Source organism: Eublepharis macularius, chromosome 4 (assembly GCF_028583425.1).
Source record: "Eublepharis macularius isolate TG4126 chromosome 4, MPM_Emac_v1.0, whole genome shotgun sequence".
Lineage (NCBI taxonomy): Eukaryota > Metazoa > Chordata > Lepidosauria > Squamata > Eublepharidae > Eublepharis > Eublepharis macularius.
Genome location: NC_072793.1, coordinates 99,900,009 through 99,921,597, shown reverse-complemented (window position 1 = coordinate 99,921,597; position 21,589 = coordinate 99,900,009). Strand labels below are relative to the sequence as shown.

General features: G+C 43.1%; 1 protein-coding gene across 1 annotated transcript in view; it reads right to left on the bottom strand.

Annotated features, from left to right (window-relative positions):
* The window catches only part of DOCK3 (dedicator of cytokinesis 3), a 566,279-nt gene that overhangs the window by 344,367 nt on the left and 200,323 nt on the right, over positions 1 to 21,589 (bottom strand). Inside the window, exons 9-12 of the mRNA XM_054976377.1 lie at positions 16,257 to 16,298; positions 8,498 to 8,652; positions 7,126 to 7,207; positions 1,096 to 1,156 (exon numbers count right to left, since the gene is read on the bottom strand). Coding sequence (XP_054832352.1) covers positions 1,096 to 1,156; positions 7,126 to 7,207; positions 8,498 to 8,652; positions 16,257 to 16,298 — 340 coding nt within the window. The remainder of the gene's footprint in view (positions 1 to 1,095; positions 1,157 to 7,125; positions 7,208 to 8,497; positions 8,653 to 16,256; positions 16,299 to 21,589) is intronic.

Below are 21,589 nucleotides of genomic sequence, written 5' to 3'. Positions count from 1 at the left end.
CTATAACACATATTGTTAATTCCTTGACCTTAGAAGTCCAGGCTTTTCCTAGCTAGCCTGTACAAGGACTGGATCCTGCCTTCCATTATTCTTCTGGCAGAATGTCCTCTCCATTCCAAGTTAAGAGGTGAAAGGGAGAGATACTTGTAATCTTGTCATGAGATAATTGTGTACCACTTCTTAACTTGTACGTTCCCTCCATTGTCCCAAAGAACACAGCAGGGAGTGAAAGATTACTGTAGAGGTCTCTGAATATGTGCTGATACTGTATACTGATCCACACTACTGGGCCATCTACCTCCATCCCAACTACTCTGACTAGGTCTCCAGTGAGTCAAGCAGAGACTATTCCCAGCTCATGATCTCTTCCTATACACTCTTTTCCTGTGTACAAGATGTCTGGTAACCTTTCATCTCCTAAAGAAAGGAGTACCTGTTCAGTTGAAAGCAGCACACAGCTTTCTTGCTCCTCTAAAAGCAACCAGCTCCCCCTTCAGGGAAATGATAGGAGTACATGACAGGTACAAAGTGGCACCATGCCTTGGGCTTTCAACTGGCCATATGAATAGGTAGTAGAGGCAGAGAGAGATCAGAATGGGATGGCCTACTGACTGCCATATGGTTATCCTTGGGCTACATATTTTATATATTCATTTACAATAATGGACCAGTTTTTAATTCACAACTTGGAAGCATATTACAAGCATGCATAAGCAAAGGCTTATTCCACCCAAAAGGTACTAATATCCATACTTTCTACCCCAAATGACTAATATATTGCACATATATGTAATGATACAAAGTTATCTGGCACTCTTTTAAGCTGAGCTTCATGTGAAGCTGCCATACAGTGGATAAGACCACCTGTTTATCAAGGTCAGAAGTGTCTGCTCAGACTGGTGGCAGCTCTCCAGGGTATCAAAGAATGGTATTTCATTGAATTTGGGACCTTTTATGTGCAAAGTAAATGCTCTACTACTGAACTACAGCCCTTCCTGCTTTCTACTAGTATACAAAACAGTATAAGACATACATAAATATTATTTAGGTTGATTTTAATTTAATATCCAAACTATTCAATAAAACATACTGTACCTATCCTGATTACATGAGCAACAATGTACAAATCTTTCTTCATGTCTTTGCTGCTGAGATCCTAAAAAAATCCAGAAAAAAGTAAAATAGTTGTAAATAATATCTATTTAGAATGTAAAATATTTCCAAATATAAAGCCATATAAGAACTCAAGCAATAATATATTATTTAAAATGTTTATCATTTATTTAGAAGGAAGCCTCAACTACTTTTCACACAAATAAGATTTGCTAGTGTTGAACTCTTGCTTGTTTCATATGTTTCTTTCAACTTTCTATTCATAAAGATACATTCCAGGATATTACTGTGGCCTAGAATAAATGTACCTGCTTTGCTTATGAGATACAGTGCTATACTTGCTCATTAATTACATTTTAGTTGGTGCAAATAAAAAGGATGGGATGGGAAAGGTCTGCTCCTCTCCTTTTTAAGGTAATTAAAAATATTTCAAAATTATATTAATTATGTTTTTAAAAATCCACCCACCCAGACTAATTTTTTATTTTTCCAATGAAAACACTGGAAATTTTGAGAATCGAAAAAAAGCCTTCCTATGAACCTGGTAGACATTATACACTTGGATTTCCAAAAGTACCTCACTTTGGATTTCCTCAAGGTACCATACCAAAGGATCCTGAGAAAGCTTAGCAGTCATGGGAGAGGAGGATAATCATTTGATGGATTAAAAATTTGTTAAATGACAGAAAGCTAGAGGGAAAAAATTGAAATATATGCCTGAATATTCTCACAATGAAGGCAAATGAGCAGTAGGGTACTTTAAGTGTCAGTATTACTGGGATTGGTGCTATTTAATTCAATTCATAAGTGATTTGAACTTGGGGATGAGCAGCAAAGTATGTAGATGATGACAAATTATTCAGGATAGTGAAAATCAAGGCAGATTGTGATAAGTGACAGGTGGATCTCTCTAAAATTGGTAAATGGCAACAATGTGGCAAATGAAGTTCATTGTAGATAAGTGCAAGGTGGTATACATTGGAAATAAAAAAACCCTAACTTTAATATATGCTACTGGGGTCTGAACTAAATTACAAAAGATCTTGAGGCTGCAGTGGATAGTTTGATAAAAACGTTGATTCAGTGTGCAGCAATAGTTAAAAAGGCAAACTCCATCTGGGAATTATTATGCAAGGTCAATATTAGAGGTGTGTATTTTAAAAATCACCCTTCCGTTTTCATATCCATGGCCATCAAATGAAATGTTAATTGTGATTGGATAGTCTTCTGGTGGGGGGCTCACAGGTTGAACTTGAAACTCATTACTTTTGTTTTGTTCTTGTGGTTTTTGGACCAATTGGTTCCTGTGGACCAATTTAAAAAGGAATATTCCTTATAGCCAGTTTCTCCGAATTAAGAGAAATGCAACCCTGCAGGGAGATTATATTAGGGAAGCAGAAAGAATGAGCCAGGCTTTTTTAGAATGGGGATATCCGGCAGGAGTAATTAAACAGGCTAAAATTAGGGTGGAAAGAACTCAAAGACAAGATTTATTGAGGTACAGGGACCGGATCCCCCCGAGAAAGAGTCAGATCATGTGGGCTCTTGATTTCTCCGCACTGTCAGGGAAAGTATTACAAATAATCAAGAGAAACTGGCATATTGTTCAAAGTCTGCCAGGATCTCCCTAAAATCAGATTTAGGAGGATGAAAAGCCTAAAGGATTGGCTCGTATCTTCAGATTTAAAACCGGTAGATAGACGGAATAACCACCCACAGGGCCATTTTTTGTGCAGACATTGCAATGTTTGCCCTTTAAGCACAGACCTTAGACAATTGAAACACCCCCGCATGGAAAAGATGATGTTTTCTAAGGATTTTTCTACTTGTGCTACGTCCAACGTATTTTATGTTATTGTATGCACATGTAATCTTATGTACATCGGAAGTACGACACGTCCAATCTGTACAAGGATACAGGAGCACTTATCAAAAAATAAGAACTTGAAATAAGGAAGCCCCTTTATTGCAACATTTTGACTTGTATCACAACCATGAGAGAGAAATGGTGTTCTCTGTGCTAGAAGTAATCCATCCTATGAAAGACACAGATACACACCAGGCTTTATTAAAATCTGAAGCCAAGTGGATTTTTAGAATGAACACACTTATTCCACACGGTTTAAATAATGAAATTGATTTTTCACCATTTTTATAAAAGAAATAGAGTATATTTTTGAAAACAAATTTGTAACAATATTTTTGTGTGAATCATTTTATGGAGCAATTATTTATTGAATTCTTTATTGAAATATTTATTAAATGGGTATAGGTAAGTAATCGTATAAGTATGTATTTGTAATTGGATATGAAATCTTTAGTGAAAAAATCATAAACCATGTGAGGAAATAGGGTATTTGATTGCTTTACTCTATGTAATAGAAATTAGTCTTTGTGGCTGGACAATAATTGAAATGTAATGATTTTTGTAGAAATGTATGTGTTAGGGTTGTGAGCACTTTAAGAAGATGAGCAGGTCAAACAAGCATGTGGTTATAAACTGTGAAATAACTCAGGGACTCCACCCCACTCACAATGTTTACTTTGCAGCCTTAATTGGAGAAAGAATTATCGGAAGAAACTGTAAGTCAATAACCTTTCCTGTTTATTAGTAAGGTTAAGAATACCTGTAAGTAAAAATATTATTATTGATTATATAGAACAATTGGCCAGAAGAAGATGGGACTCGAAACGAGCCTTCAATAAATGAGCCGGCAGAGCTCGTAGCCAAATTAACATTTTGGAGCGCCGCATCTCATTTTTCCTATCAGGGAAGACAAGTTGCTGGCGTATACCCCATATCCAAACAATAATGCAGGTGCCTTCAGTACAAACAGACAATATTGGTGGGAACCACAAAAGAAGGCAAAGTACCTATTAAACACTAATAGCAATAAACAATTGTATATACAAGCAGTATATTCAGTCAAAGGTTATACAATAAAGAAAGAGTCAAATAAACAGGGCAAGTATGCACTCATGGGTCAAGTAAACGAGGTAAGTATACACTCATTATAATCAATTAACAGTACCGAAAAATTATAGATGTAATATAGGACCAGAGCGCTATATGTCCTATAAGCGCATGTGGACTGAAAAGAACAATACTTCAGCCAGTTCAAAAAAGGACAATGACAAAATCAAATGAGAGGTTCTTCAGTCCTGGAATTCAAGGGAATGGTGCCCAGAGGACATAAGCAAAGTCACCCTGCCCAACATTCAGGGCCGGCAGGTTCCTGATGTTTCCAACGGTCTTCCTCAGGGGCGGATGAGCATCACAATACTGATGAAAACATGTTGCATTAATATACAAACATAAACACTGCATTAATACTAGAGTTAAAGTAAAATACAAAGCATGCACTCACCAGTAAAGATACTTATAATAGCATCAACAAGTCAAAGGTCCATGATGGCAATCAAGCGCACCTGGGATACAAGCCCACAGTATTTAAATGTAGCCACCTAATGAACCGTTTAAAGGGACATGCCACATAATCAGGGAAATTCCATATGAATGTGTATCATAAGCAACAGGAAAGATCCATTTCATTGTTGAGACCCCTAGATTTTAAGGATGAAAGCGTGTGGATCCAACGGACCTCCTGTTGCAACAGTATCCTTTGTAATTTATTGACAGGAACGTTGTGACTACTACCAGACAGCTCAGAATTCGGATCTTGGAGCACATGTCTCATATATGCACACGCGCTCTTGAGGCTCCTTTAGTCAAGCATTTTACTGATTGCCAGCATAGGGAGGACGATTTCCTATTTACTGTTTTATTCTCTGGCCAAGATGTTCCTGTCAATAAATTACAAAGGATACTGTTGCAACAGGAGGTCCGTTGGATCCACACCCTTTTTGGTTTAATTTATTTCTGATTCATTTTACACCATTTCTTTGCATTTGGTGCACTAGTTTTAAAGACTAGATTTGTTGTTTTCTGTTGGGCTTTTTGCTTTATTTTTTAAAGGGTTCTTGCTTTGGAGGGTGGTTACTTGTTTGCTTTAGTGTTCTGTTGGGTTCTGGTTTCTGTTTTATTTTAATTTTTCAAAAGCTATTGCTTTGGAGAGCAGTTAGTTGCTTGCTGTGCTGTTGCTTGTTTGTTGATGGTTTAGCTTTTTGTTATTACTTGGGGAGGGGTGTCCAGGTTTGATTATGTGTTGCTTGCTTGTTGGTTTCATGAAGTTCTGTGGTGCTCCTGAGGTTCTAACAAATGTAATTGTTCTGTGGGAAATTTTTGTTAGGCTTTAGGGGTTGAGGGGGTTGGGAAAAATTGGTGGTTAGTGCCACTAGTACACCTATCTGGTCTGGAAGCACATTCACAGGATAGAGGAGCCCCACTATGCACAGTGCCAGCTATATGTATATTATATGTATGAATGTATATTAGTGCTGTGTGTCTTCTTTACAGGGGTGGGAGAAAGCAGGAGTGCCAGTGATGAAGGGCAGCTGCAGCTCTGTCTGTAGGCTCCTCTGAGCCAGTGACAGTATAAACTGCAGAGTGCAGATAGAGAAGAACGTGGGTGGGTGCTCAAAAAAACCTTCCTTCTCACTTTCTGAGCCCTTTCTTGGGATCTTACTAATTTACTTTGTATGTGTATCTGAGTGGGCTGGCAAGTTTACTCACTGGAGAGTCTCTCTCTCTCTCTCTCTCTCTCTCTGTGTGTGTGTGTGTGTGTGAGCATCTTGCTTGCCATTGCCAGGTCTGGCTTGGTAGTACTGGCTCTCTTCTGGTATTCTCTGTTTTGATGTTGGTTTTGTTGTTACCATACTGGCCCTGGGTTCTGTCTGGATTCTGTGAGTGACACTGGTTGTGTTGGGGTTGAAACAGTATCCCTGGCTTCAACTGGTTCTGCTGGGATTCTCAGGTTTAATGTCAGTTCTCTTGGGCTTAATTCCTTTTGCATTAGGACTCAAGAGGCTTTTGGCCAGTGTGGTAATGGTTGCCCAACTTTCTTTTGTGTGTTTTACTAAGGCTTTTGTGCTCTGGAGAAAGCATTTCCCCCCTTAGGAAACAGTGGAGAATGGCTGGGAACATACGGTTCAGGGGCCCATAGAATTGTACACCTTGATCCAATCGACTTGAAACTTGGGAGATCTTCAGTAGACAAGTAGCCCCTACTCAGCTGCAATTTTGGTATAATTTGCCTGAAAAACAGACTGTGCAACCTCCTAGAAATACTTGCCCATAACACAGGCTTAATGAAGTCAGATAATTTTGGATTTCTTCCAAACCCTAAATCCAAATATTAAACTGATATTTTTGGACCTGAATATCCAGAATATTGATATTTATGGCCATCACAGGCACCAAAAACTCAAAAATACCTTAATCTACCTTAGACAAATACCAAAAACTCAAAAATACTGATTTTTAGTGTGCATTCTTAAACATAGGCATAATAATAATTTCTGCCTAGGACTCTGATGTCACTTTCAGGATAGAGTATGGTCCAGCCACAGTTGAGTAAGACCAGGTATAGAGCCCTGCCCATCCCTGAGCCGGAGAGACTACCAGATACCAAAGAAAACCGTGTGAAATATATAAACATAACCCTGTTCCATTTATATGGGAGCAAAATCAAAATACTGCTACTACAACTTGCTCTACAGTAAATATAGGCTAACAAATTACTCTCTTCACCATGCTGGCATTTTCAAATGGTATTTGTCTACAAACACTTGAAGGAAACCTAAACAAGCTCTAATTTCATGCTTCATTAAAAACAATGGGCAAAACAAGAGCCAAATGAAAGACAAATGTAGCAGGAAACTGAGTGTTTCCATATCAACTTTTAATTTTAGTTCATATTCACTTTTAATTGCTCTCCTTTATCACAGCACAAGTAATCTTAGAAAAGCGCTTCATGTTAGCAATTTGTTCAAATCAAGCAGATAGATATGATTCTCAAAACAGAGCACAACCACATCTTTCTCTTACAATTCATCTGTAGAAAGAATTCTCATTGGAAAGTTTTTAAAAAAAAAATTAGAAATGTTACATACTGTGAAAACTGCACACATTCGGTCAATCTTGTCTGGATTTTTGGGGCCCCCATTCTTGTTTAGCCTAACCAAAAACCTTTCACTGAAAGGCAAAAAGAACAACAAAAATGACTTAAGCACAAGAGATATCTAAAAATTTAACTAATTTTATTAAGCAATCTAGAGTCACCTTATTCTAGAAAGGGACAACTACATTCATAAGATACTGTGACCCAGTTCAGTTAATACTCTCTCCTACCTGCCCCATACAGATGAAGATGAATTAATACTTATGGATGTAACAAATGTATAATAATCCATCATTTGAAATTACACATTTTTTTGTAATAAAATAATTTTGGTCTGATGACAAAACAACAGAGATAAAAAGCATCTTACAAGTGATGTAATAATATCATTTGTACAGAGACATTCATTTAAACATTTACAATAGTTTTTTCTATTTTTAACAGTCCAAAGAAGATTCCCACTTTATTTTTAGGCAATATGTTCCTCTGATCAACAGTTTACTGTTACTTAGGTTTACAGTCTGATCAATCCAAATGTCCTTAGGCAGAAGGCAGAAATGACAAAAAGGGCTGTTCTGCTAATACCTGTATTAGATGATCTCTTATATAATGAACAGTGGCATCCTACTGTTCATCCTACAGGGATATTCAGAATCCTTCTCAACTCTACTCAGTGGGCTTACTTGCAGGAAAGTATTCTTAAGATTGCACTGTAAGTATGTAATTCTCTGAACCAAGCTACAGAGCAGCTATGAAGAGGCAGAATTGGGTGTCAGTTAATTGTAGTGGTTAAAAGTGGCAGGACTCTAGTCTGGAGAACAGGGTTTGATTCCCCACTCCTCCGCTTGAAGCCAGCTGGGTGACCTTGGCTCAGTCACAGCTTCTTGTAGTTCTCTCAGCCCCACCCACCTCACAGGGTGATTGTTGTGAGGATAATAATAACACACTTTGTAAACCGCTCTGAGTGGGCATTAAGTTGTCCTGAAGGACGGTATATAAATCAAATGTTACGATTGTTGTTATTATCATCATCATTGCCTCTCCATCTTCTTCTGCTGGTGGGATTTCTGCAGATACAAGAGGCTGAATCAGTCTGAGAGGAATGTGTGGTTGTCCAATTTTCCTTTCCCTGGCATTCTGGCATTTTGTTCATACAGCTCCTGTAACTTTGGAAATCAGATTTTTAGAAGACTCAGGAGGTTGCTGGGGGAAACAGGAGATGGAAAAGATCAGCAACCACAACTGCCTTCCACTCAAACTTCAAAGGAATCAGCCCAGGTAGTGGTAACATTTTAGTCTAGCCAATATTAACATTGAATAAACTCTTGTAATCTGCACAATGAAAAAAGCTGATTTTGACTTACCTGATCTGCTTGCCTTCTCGAACATCATACAAAAAAAAGAAGACATCTGCATCCTCTCCAATTGTATTGTAAGTGAAACTCTTCAGACTCAGAAAGAAGTGGTGAGGGACTGGTAAACGGCATGCTTCTCCATGACGTGGGCGTATCGTATCTACCTGGATTACAAAAAATAAATAGGGTTGGAACCAAGGGAAATGTTCACTGATAGAATGGAAAGTATTTTTTGCTCATTTCCCTTTACCACAACAGGCCACTGATTCTGCCTCCTCCCTGGGGGTCTCCTGTCCCCAGGAGCAGCATGAGGAAGGCATTTTGAGCTGCAGCAAGCAGGAGAGGGGAGAAGTCCTGCTATTCCATCAGAACAGATTTTACAAGGGCTCCAACCCAAATGCTGTATTTTCTGTGGAAATATTTCATATTTATACACTTATTAAGAACTCTCTCTATTAGATACCTGCCATAATGTTTCCATTTTATATATTTTGATTTTCATTTAAATTACTTAGAGATTTAGCAATACCAAAATACATTTCTGACCAGAAAACAAAATGTGGAAGGATTCCCCTCTCCTTTACAATTACTGAAGCTAATTTGTATATTGTGTCTTTACAGAAGGGCGACTACATTTCTTCGTTAAAATATAGCATGCTTTTGTCTAACTCCTACCATCTAGTAGAATAGTACATTATTAATAGCTAAGTACAAAGGGTAAGGAAGGATGCCTTTATGCACTATGTCCATCTCATTTCAATGGAAACCTATGACAACAGGTTTGCAAACTTATCTATCATATTTTTCCCCATTACACACGTTCATAACAAGTTTACATTATCATAGTTTTCAGGCTCTTTTGCCCTAAAAAACCAGTATCTGACCACCTGCTGTAGGTTCCTGTAAGTGGGAAAGTTCTGGCGAGCATATCCATCCTCTTTCATCCACACTGTAATTTTGTAGCCTAGTCACCACCTTTCCACATGCTCTGAACTGTGGAATCTGGCTTGGTCCAAAGATCAAAATAAGAGACAATCATATGGTTTAGTACAAATATCCCATGGACCTCTGTTTGAAGACTGATTAGGTGACAGTGAATGCAGCCTGAAGCTATTTTTTAAAACTACATTATCAATAAGACATGTACAGAAACACTGTTCCATCTTGTAAATGGCCTGCTAGAATCTGAATGAATCTAGCCAGAGGCATTACTCATGGGTAACTGTGACATGTTTGAGATACATTCTGGTGATAAAATCACTTGCATCTAGTCTGCATCAGCTCTACAATTAATTCCGTTCTTTCTATCAGTTACCATGAGAATTAGAATAAAATACATTGGACAAGGAGCACGGCTTCTTGCTTTCTTCAACCATATCCATCATAGCTGGTCAAAATTAGGTAAGATCCATTTAAGGGTACTAAGATACCAATATAGAAGAGAAATTACTGTCTCCTCTCAAGCATGCAATAATCAAACTATAGGATGATGAAATCTGATAAGTCACAAATTTGGTAAGAAACAAATTACACAGAAACACAGAGCTGGAAGGGACTCCAAGGGACATCTATTACAATCCCCTACACAATGCAGGAGAGTCAAAGCTATCTCCCCCAATCTCCTCCAGTGACCCCGGCTCTATGCCCAGAGGCAGGCAAAAGCCTCTAGGATCTCTGGCCAATTACCCCTGGAGGAAAATTCCTTCCTGACCCCAAAGTGGTGATTGGCATTACCCTGGGCATGTAAGAAAGTGCCACGAGAGTCTAGCATCGGCTCATCCCTTCATTCCCTCCCTCTCCCAATCTGCATACATTCATATTAAGTCATACAATCATCACTGCTGTCAGGTGATCATCTTGCCTCTTCTTAGCTACCTCTAATGGAGAGCTCACCACCTCCTGATGAAGCCTGTTCCACTGAGGAACCACTCTGTTGGGAAATTCTTCCTAATGTTTAGCTGAAAACTCTCTTGCTTTAATTTTAAACCCGTTTCTGGTCAAACCCTCTGGGGCAACAGAAAACAACTCTACTCCATCTATGTGACGGCCCTTCAAATACTTGAAGAGGGCTATTATATCACCAATCAGTCATCTCCTCTCTATGCTAAATATACCTAGTTCTTTTAACCTCTCACCATCTTTGTTGCCCTTCTTTGGACACCTTGCAGCTTGTCAACATCCTTCTTAAACTGTGGTGCCCAAAAATAAACACAGTACTCCAAGTGAGGTCTACTCAGAGCAGAGTAAAGCAATACCATCATTTTACATGATCTGGACACTATACTTCTGTTGATACAGCCTAAGATCACTTACCTTTTTAGCTATTGCATCACCCTGCTGACATGTTCCATATATGATTTACTAAGACTTCTAAATCCTTTTCACATGTACTACTGTCAAGACAAGTCTCCCCCATCCTATAATTACGTCTTTACTTTTTCCTACCTAAATGCAAAATTTTACATTTATCTCCGTTGAATTTAATTTTGTTAATTTTAGTTTCCCAGCATGTCAAGATCACCATGAATCTTGCTTCCATCTTCTACTGTGTTTGCAACCCTTCCCAATTTAGCATTGTCTGCAAATGTTATGAGCATCCCTTCTGTTCCTTCATCCAAGTCATTTATAAAGATGCTGAACAAGGACAGATCTCTGGGGCACACTACTTGTCACTCCTCTCCAAGAGGACAAGGAACCATTTACAAGCACTCATTTGTACAAGCACTCTTTGTACAATCTGGCAACCAGTTACAAATCCACCTAACAATAGTAGGATCCAAACCACATTTTACCAACTTGTCAACAAATTAATACATGTTTATTCATTTGCCAAAGAATACTCCATATAAATTAAACTAGAATAATTAATACTCCCTGCTTTCATATATGAAAAATCACAGTGCAAATAAATTGTCAGTTCTCTGTAAGCATAAATTATCACTTTTCTTTTACCCCAGTGTTAAGCAATTTGACTGTGAATACCACAATGTAAAATATAATCAATCCTAATGAATCTTATATGTGTACCTTAAAAATGTGTATTTTAAAAAGGGCATAAGCACTGCTAGATAACAATAGTAACAGGTTATATAATGCTCTTCTAGACAGATTAGTGCCCCTCTCAGAGCAGTGAACAAAGTCAGGGCTATTATTATCCCTACAATACAGTTGAGGCTCTGGGGCTGAGAGGAGTAGCTTTCCCAAGGCCACATACTAAGCTCATGGCAGTAGTGGCATTTGAACCAGCAGAGTGCTAATTCACAACCCAACAACCTTACCACTATACTACAGCAGCTTGGATTCCATAGAAAATTTCTGTGTCTGAAAATGGAAAAGGCATGATACACAGGCAATGCACACAATGCACACTGGGGCAAATTGGCCATTAAGGCCACTGGGGAAAATCTTGGTGGCCAAAGGGGGATCTGTCCCCACCAGGGCTACCCCAGCCCCAAAGGAGCCCTTGCAGTAGCTGCTGTGATGAGCAGATGGCCACTGTCCTGTACAGGGTGATGAAGCTGCCACCACTGTAAGCAAGCCAACTGCCCTGGTTCTGTACAGAGTGGAAGAGCTTCTAAGTGGGTTGGCTGCATGGAGCTGTGGCATCCTGCTTAGCAACAGAAACTCACCTGTCCCACATGAGGCTGCGGCAGCCAGCTCACTCAAGGCAAGGGCGAGAGAGCCATCATTTTCTCCTTTCCTACTCTGTTAGCGGTGGTGGGACTGGGAGCAGGTAAGGGAAAAGGGCCCTTTTCAGGCCATTTTTGCTTCCCAGTCCACCCCTGAATACACATGTGCATCTACTATGGTAAAGGTAAGGTAGTACCCTGTGCAAGCACCGGGTCATTACTGACTCATGGGGGCATCTCGCATCACCGTGTTTTCTTGGCAGATTTTTTGTTACGGGGTGGTTTGTCATTGCCTTTCCCAGTCATCTAAATGTTACCTCCTGGAAATTGGGTACTTATTTTACCGACCTTGGAAGGGTGGAAAGTTGAGTCAACCTTGAGCCGGTTACTTGAACTTGGCTTCCGCCAGGATCAAACTCAAGTCGTGAACAGAGCTTGGGCTGCAGTACTGCAGCTTACCACTCTGCGCCATGGGGCATCTCTCATCTACTATGACCATGCATTAAAACACACACACAAAGTTGTTGATAAATTACCCCGCAGTTGAGCAAAATTAACAGCTGCTTACACGTACTTTCTCCCCACCTTAGGTAATGGCCTGCCTGAGGAGGTCAGGAAAGAACCCACTCTTCTGGCTTTCTGCAAACTATACAAAATTAAATTACTCAGGAGGGCTTTCTACCCAAATTATAGGGCTGTGTTATAAGAAGTCAGCCCTGACCTGGATAGCCCAGGTGAGCTTGATCTGCTCAGATCTCAGAAGTTAAGCAGGGTCAGCCTTGGTTAGTGAGACCTCCAACGAAAACCAAGGTTGCAGAGGCAGGCAACGGCAAATCACCTCTGTTAGTCTCTTCCCATGAAAACCCTACCAGGGGTTGCCATACATCAGCTATGATTTGATGGCACTCTCCACTACATAAAAAGTAGCTTAGAGGGATGCCTTGGTAGGGACAGGGACTATATGCTACTCTATTGGATACCGTCTGCTGATGTAGACCTCCTAGGGAGCTTCCATGCTGCTAAACATGCCATGTAAATTAGTTATGCTTTGATTCAGAAAGATTTTATCTCTGTGCTAGACACATCAAGCAGGCCACACGCTGGATTTGATTGGAATGGGGATGGGTGTGGTACTAGAAACAACTGAGTTGGTGCCATGGTCGGGCCACGTGGTCCTGAAGGCTCAGCTGGAGATTCCCCCCTCCCCCGCAAGGGCGGCAAGCTTATTTATGCTCACCCATGGAGACTCATGGATCCAATTGGCTTCCAGAATGCTCTGCGGGATCCGATGCTCCATGGTAGTTCGTTGGATGAGCTGGTGGAAGACTGACAAGTCCGTCTTTCCTAAGCCATTGATAAAACCGCCCTCCATCGCCCTCTTCGCTGCTGTACCAAACTAGCTCCCTGGTATACAGAGGAGCTATGATGGAAGAAGCAGGAGCTGAGATGGCTAGAGCGAGTATGGCAGCGAACTTGCAATGAAGAAGCAAGAGCATCCTATAGGACATTTATGAAAGCCTATGAGATGGCAGTGAAGGCTGCAAAGAAAGAGTTTTATGCAGCCTCCATTGCATCAGCTAGCTCACGCCCAGCAAAACTGTTTAATGTGGTTTGGTCTTTGGTCTCCTTGTCAGGAGGGGACCATCAAAATTTAAATCCGGATATTGGCTGTGAGGCTTTTGGGAGCTTTTTTGCTGATAAAATCTTGTCTCTCTGCCGCGATCTCCCAGCCACAGTTGATACAGTATGCAAACTGGAGGCCCCTTGGCCGCCTTCTGGGATAATATTAGATCATTTCAGCCCACTCTCTGGGGATGAGATTGACAGGATCCTGCAAGCAGTTAGGCCTACCACATGCTCCTTAGACCCATGCCCTTCGTGGCTGGTGAAGGCCAGCGTAGATGGGCTGCGGGATGCCCTGGAGGCCATTGTCAACATGTCTCTGAGCTCCGGGATTTTTCCTGAAGCGTTGAAGGAAGCTGTGGTTAGGCCTCCCTTGAAAAAACCACCTTTGGACCCTGCTGACCCGGTCAGTTACTGCCCAGTTTCGAACCTCCCGTTCCTGGGTAAGGTGATTGAGCGGGCAGTGGTAGAGCAGCTGCAGGTCTTCCTGAATGATTCTTCATCCCTAGATACCTTCCAGTCCGGCTTCCATCCGGGACATGGGATGGAGACATTGTTGGTCGCCCTGATGGACAACCTCCGTAGACAGCTGGATCAAGGCAGGTTGATGCTGCTGATATTGTTAGATCAGCAGCATTCGATATGGTCAATCATGACCTGTTGATCCACTGCCTTGCCAATCTGGGGATATGAGAGACAGCCTTGCAGTAGTTTGTCTCTTTTCTCCATGGTTGGGGACAGAGGATGGCACTGGGGGAGAAGTTGTCATCCCTCCACCCGCTGGTGTGTGGTGTCCTCAAGGGGCAATACTCTCCCCCTTGCTATTTAACATAGATATGCGCCCCCTCGGCCAGCTGGTACGGAGTTTCGGACTTGGGTGCCATCAATATGCAGATGATACCCAATTGTATCTGATGATGGATGGCCAGCCCGACTCTGCCCCAGATGTCCTGGAACGTGCCTTCAAAGCTGTGACTGGATGGTTGAAGCAGAGTTGGCTGAGATTAAATCCCATGAATACGGAGGTCCTGCATGTGGGTCTAGGGTCCATGGGTGCGGGACTCCAGCTCCCTGCTCTCGATGGAGTGCCGCTTACGCCGGTGTCGAGAGTGAGGAGCCTGGAGGTGGTCCTGAATGCTTCCCTGTCCATGGAGGCACAGTTCGCAGTGGTTGTTCGATCCTCATTTTTCTACCTAAGACAGGCTCGGCAACTTCTCCCTTACTTGTTGGCCCATGACCTTACGACAGTGATCCAGGCAATGGTCACCTCCAGATTAGACTACTGTAACTCGCTCTACATGGGGCTTCCCTTGGGCCTGATCTGGAAACTGCAGCTGGTTCAGAATGCAGCTACACAGGTGGCTGCCAGAGCTCCAATCATGGCACATATAACACCCATCCTCCGTCAACTGCACTGGTTACCAGTTGAGTACCGGGTCCAGTTCAAGGTTTTGGTATTGATCTATAAAGCCCTATGCGGACTGGGTCCAGCATACCTTCGGGACCGCCTCTCCTCATATGTTTCCTGGAGGTCGTTTCAATCAGCTAATAAGCAGTTGCTGATGGTCCCTGACCCCAGGGAGGTCTGTCTGGCCTCTACCAGAGCCAGGGCCTTTTCAGTCCTAGCTCCGACCTGGTGGAACTCTCTGTCTGAGGAGACTAGGGCCCGGCAGGATTTGTTATCTTTCTGCCGGGCCTGCAAGATGGAGATATTCCGCCAGGCATTTGGTGGGGGCTAGGCTGTCCTCTTGCCGGCCATACCACTGAAGACTGTCCACCACTCATGCAAGAGCTCATAAAGTGTAACGCAGGTTATTATGTAAGAGCCTAGCCCTGCGCCTAAAATGCTGAATTTTAATATTTATACCCGCCATTTAAGAAATTTTATTGTACATGGAATAATGTTTTAAATGTTTATTTATAATGTTTTTATTGTTTTAACCTGTATGTTATAAATTGTATAACCCCGTCCGACGGGGAGGGCAGTCTAGAAATGTAATAAATAAATAAATAAATAAATGGACTTTGTTTTCAAATTTTTGCTACTATACCCTACTGTATCTCTTTCACTGAACATCCTAACAGTTGTTCATTATTGCACTTTGCTCAGTGAATGTCCTAGTTGTTGTTTATATTGTATTTTGTTGTTTATATTGTATTTGTAATAGTATGGTGCTTAAATAAACAATTTGCTATGTATTCTGAAACCAAGTAGTAAAAGAAAATGCACACAACACCCAATTGCTTCATCTGAACAGAGCCACATGCAATGCAAGAGGCATTTTGGTTTCCTCAGTATAAGAATAAAATGATTAGTGCAAGGCAAATCCTTTGATTAAACTGTTTCAGCAAAAAAAATCTACACCATGACAACTGAACAAATAGTTCTAAATGCTAAAAAATACAGAGCAGGATGTAAAAGAAGTTACTTCAAGTGTAAGATGTAACCTATCATTAGTACCAATTATGAGTTATTTCAGTGAGGAAAGAAACAAGGCTCCAGTATCTTATCTTACCTGTGATGTGCTCTGCTGTACACTATGCCTACTGGATAAATGCTGCAAAGATAAACAAAAACAGTTATGTTTAAGGATAATTTTTTTTAAAAAAAATTCACAGTACTATTCAGAATTTAGATGATTTTCAGATTAGTCTCATTTAAATAGCAATGTAATTTTCTAAAGATCTATTTTTATTACTTGACATTAAAGTGACCTAAATATTGGTGCTCGCCTGGTATCACATCAAAGTGTAGCACTGTGCAGCTGCTCCATGCCAGACTAGGATATAACTCTAGAGCAACAGCCACGAGTTTGTTGTGCTATATATAACCACTTGTTTTTCAAAAATGAAGAAAGAAACAGTAACAAACAGCAGTAAGTAACTGAGAGCCAGTTTGGTGTAATGGTTAAGAGCGCAGGACTCTAATCTGGAGAGCTGGGTTTGATTCCCCACTCCTCCACTTGAAGCCAGCTGGGTGACCTTGGGCTAGTCACAGTTCTCTGGAGCTCTCTCAGCCCCACCCACCTCACAGTGTGTTTTGTTGTGGGGATAATAATGGCATACTTTGTAAACCGCTCTGAGTGGGCATTAAATTGTCCTGAAGGGCGGTATATAAATTGAATGTTGTTGTTGTTATTATCATCCAGAAAAATAATCAGGAAAAGTCCAACAGTGGATTCTTCCAAACAAAAACCTCAAACCTTCAACCTGTAAGTATGCAGTCCCTACAGCCAGCCTTGAATATTTAGGGTTTTCAACATTATCCATTCCCATGCAGCAAAATAAATAAATATGTCTCAAAAGCCTCAAACATTAGATATAAGCTTGTCATTGAGTGGCAAGCAATAGGTAATTAGTAGTAATTAGGTTTTTGTGAAACTGAAGATTTACAAGAAGTGTGGTACTTGCAAGACTTGCACAGGAGAATCCCATCCTTTTTCTATCCCCCCACATTCCATCACCAAGCTGCCTATTCACCCCACCGACCTGGCTCATGTAGCAGCACTCCCCCTCCATTTCTCACATGTGCCAGTCCTGAGGAGAGTGGATTAGGCTGGGCTAATGAAGGCTCGTTGTTTGTGAAAGCACATACATGCTCTTCTGTCGGGTTTAAAGCCCTCCCTCCATTTTTAAAAGTTTTTGGCTTTCCCCCACAAACTTGGGAGAGGGTCCCTGAAGTTTGTAGAAGTAGCTCTTTTCTCTGTAGTGAGCCCCAAATTGTGAGTTTCAAGTTCTGCAGCTGGGGCTATGTTGAGAATTAAATATAAGGATGGTGCTTTAAAGCATTTCAGCCCAAATTGGGTATATTTTGGTTAAGCTGGTATTTTTTTGCTCTTGAGGTGTTTGGGGGTTGTAATCGCTGATGGTTTTTGTAGTGATTTATGAGGTTACTTCTCAGCTGATGGTCTGTGACTGATTCAGCAGCAGTAGCAACAACATCAAAAAACAATCTGGAAAGCACAATGTAAGTAAGAGGAAAAGCCCTTGCTCAACTGGCATGTAACTTCAATTTTGTACTGTATTCAATAATGCAGTTTTTGAAAACTTGCCCACATAGGACTAGTGGAAATAAGTATATTTGTTTAAGTTAAACATTTTGCAAAATGTGTATCCACTGTCAGTTAATGCTTCCCAAAGATCCTTCCCCACAGTCTTCAAATTTATAAGATTTATGCCGTATACTAATAGTAAAATTCTGAAACGAAGCTTTATTTGCTAATGAGTTGCCACAACAATCTATTCATTGACTGTATGCACAGAATGTGACTCTGACTGATAGTTCAGAGATGTATAATAATCAGCACAAAAGGATTAAACACTTGTATCTTAAAAAAAGAACAAAGCTACAAATTCTAGATCAGATAATTCAGTTTTATAGCATGCTAAAGGCTAACATTATAATCAGAAAATGGGCTGCAACCTTACTGCCCCTATTTAATCTCCAAGGGAAGAGTTAAAAATGTCTTGTTGGTTTTTAATGGTTCATTTTTAATATTGTGGTAACACATGTGAGCCACTGCTCCACCCACCACGCCGCTATCACCTACCGCCATCCTCCTGGGTGTGGTTGGGGTGGTTCTCCCTCGGCCTCAGACCTGGGCAGCAGAAGGGGTTGCTTCACCTGGTTCCTCCTCCTGCCCACTGTGCTCAGACCTTCTCACTATGGCTCCTTCGTCGAGCTAGCACTTTCCTCCCCAGCTTCCTTGGGAGCCTCCCTTATATAGCACCCCTCCAGGCCCACCCTTTCCCAGGCAACCAACCTGCCCTAGTGTCTTCTGAGGCACGCCACCCTCCACCACCACCACCACCTGAGCTTCCCCCTCCCAAACAGGTAGAGGCCTTTCCACTTCCTCCCCCAGACTTGACCCAATGGCCAGGCCACTGGTTTACCCCTCCCCACATAGCACGCACTCGAGCTCCTTTCCCTCAAAGGTAGCCTCCACCTCCTGCATCCCCCTTCCTCCAGGGAGGGCTTCCCTGGAGGTCGTGGCCCCCCGCAGCACATGACCCTCCTGGACCCCCGTCATGGTACTCTGTGCCAGGGTGCAGGGCCTGGCTGCTGGTACCACTGGAAGCCGCCTCACCAAGGAAGCCCTCGCCGGCCTTAGCCTTGACGGTTGTGGCCAAGGCTGGCTGTCGGCGTGCTCTGTTCACAGCTGCTGCAAAGCAACCGTCACCACCGGCCCCAGGGGGCCAGCTGGGGGGCTGGAGAGGGCCTTGTTGAAGCCTCTGCCTGGCTGGGAGTTGGGGGCTGGGTCCAAGTCCAGGGTGGGTGGAGGCGGTGACAGACACATCCCCCCGTGAGCAATGGCTGGGGTGAGCTGGAGGGTTCATTGTGGATCTGCGACATGTAATCTGCATTTGCATGGCATGTCCCCGGGTGGTGCTGTAGGGTGAAGCTGAAAGGGAGAAGAGATAGATACCAGTGTAAGATGCAAGGGTTGTGGTGTTTCATCCGGGCTATCCAGAGGAGGGGGCGTAGTCGGTGATAAGGGTGAAGTGATTATTGGTTAAGTAAAACGGCCCACTTGACTGACAGTGTCTCCTTTTCTACAGTGGTATATTTGGTCTCTGCTGGTTGCAGTTTCCTGCTGATGAATAACACCAGATACTCCTGCACCTCTACTATCTGGGACAGCACGGCTCTAAGGCCCACATCCGAGGCATCCATTTGCACCAGGAAGGGCCTCTCAACGTCTGGGTTGCGTAGCACAGGGGACTGAAATTGCACAGTCTAGAGGGCTTCAAAGGCCTGTTCATGCTGAGCAGTCCATTGTATTGTTGCCGGCTGATCCTTCTTCAGGCAATTGTATAGGGAGTTGCCTGACTTGCAAAGTGGGGAATGAACTTACTGTAATACTCCACCAGTCGCGGGCTCTGCTCCAGGATGGTTATTTTTTCTGGTACAGGAGACAGTTCGCCGTGGCCCACCCAGTACCCCAGGTAGGTCAGTTCTCAAAAGCCCAACTGGCTCTTTTTGAGGTTAGCCCGCAACCTGGTGGCATCTAGGGCTTGCGGCACCAGGTCCAGGTGTTTCACGTGAGAGGACCAATCCGGGCTGAAAATGATGTCATCTATGTACGCCCGGGAGGACTCTTGGCATACGGCCAATACCCTGTCAACTAACCATTGGAATGTGGCTGCCACCCTGTGTAAGCTGAAGGGCATCACCTTGAATTGGAACAGCCCCTGGGTGTGGCAAAGGCCATCTTCTCCTCCCCAGGGGCCATAGGTACTTGCCAGTAGCCTTTTGTAAGATCTAGCGCTGATAGGTATTGGGCCGTACTCAACTGGTTGATAAGGATGTCGGCTTGGGGCATAGGGTAGGCATCGAAGGTTGCTAGCTCATTGACATGCCTGTAATTGATGCAGAACCGCATTGACCTGTCAGGTTTAGATACCAGCACAATCAGACTTCACCACGCGCTGCGTGACAGCTTGATGACATCCTGGTGGAGCATATCCTTCATTTCATGCTTGATCATGTCCCAATGCTTCTGCAGCATTGGCCTCTGTGGGGCCTGGGCTACCGGCCCTGGGGGTGTTGAAATGGCTTGATCTATGACACATGTCCAACCCAGGCGATGGGAGAAGACCCAGGGGTTCCATCGTAGCACCTCTAGCACCTGTGCACACTGGGTTTCACTGAGTTCTAGGTCCAGGTGTGGCTCCTCTCCTCCACTGGAGTCAGGAGTCCATGGGAGGTCACCATCAGGCAAGTCCAGGGGATCCTTGGCCAGCCCACAATGCAGGAACCCCGGTTAATGCCACGCCTTGAGGTTGCTAATATGTAATTACTTGCAGTGGAGTCGTGATGGACCACACTGGACTTCGTAGGAAAGGGGCCTCAATACTCTGGTCACCAGAAAAGGGCCCCACCAAGGGTCACCCGGCCCTGGGCCCATCACCCACTGGCTCACCAGAACACGCTCTCCCACCCCCAGACTGCAGTTATGGGCCTGCTTGTCATAGTATGCCTTCTGCGTCCTCTGAGCAGCAATCAGGTGCTGTGGGCCTCTGTGTGGGCTGCCTCTAGCCTTTCCTGCAATTCCTGGACATACTTGAGCTGGACCACCTCCCGGTCCAGCGGCCCCCACTGCTCCTCCACGAGATGTAGGATCCCCGGGGGCTTGTGGCTGTACATGGGCTCAAAAGTGGTGAACCCTGTTGAGGATTGGGGTTTCTCTCACACAGCAAACAGCAAAGGGTCCACGTATAGGTTCCACTGCCGGGGTTTCTCATGGGTGAGCTTCTTCAGCATGGCCTTCAATGTCTGATTGAACCACTCCATGAGCCCATCCATTTGGGGGTGATAGATGCTTGTAAAAATCTTCTGGACCTGGAGCATTTGGCACAGCTGTTTCATCACATTCGCCGTGAAACGCTTCCCACAGTCTGTCAATATCTCCTGGGGCAGCCCAACCTGAGCAAAGAAGTGTAGCAAGACATGAGCTACCCCTGTGGCCCTCATGTCTTGGAGGGGATTGGCCTCGGGGTAGTGGATGGCATAGTCCATCAACACCAGGAGGTACTGGAAACCCTGCAAGGTCCAGGAGAGGGGCCCCATGAAGTCCATGGCAAGTCACAAAAAAGGCTTCTGGATCACTGATAGAGGTACCAGAGGGGCCTGGCGTGGTGGGCGCGTAGACATGCATTGGCACAGAGGGCACGATTGGCAGTACTCTTTTCCATCCTTGACCAGGGTTGGCCAGAAGAAGTGGGCAGTGCTGGGGGGCCCCTGGTACTCAGCCCAAGGATGGTTGTGGGTGGCTGCCAGGACCTCGGGGCGATACTGGGCCAGTACCAGTAGCTGTCGTATTTCCCCGGTGGATCTACTCATCAGGCA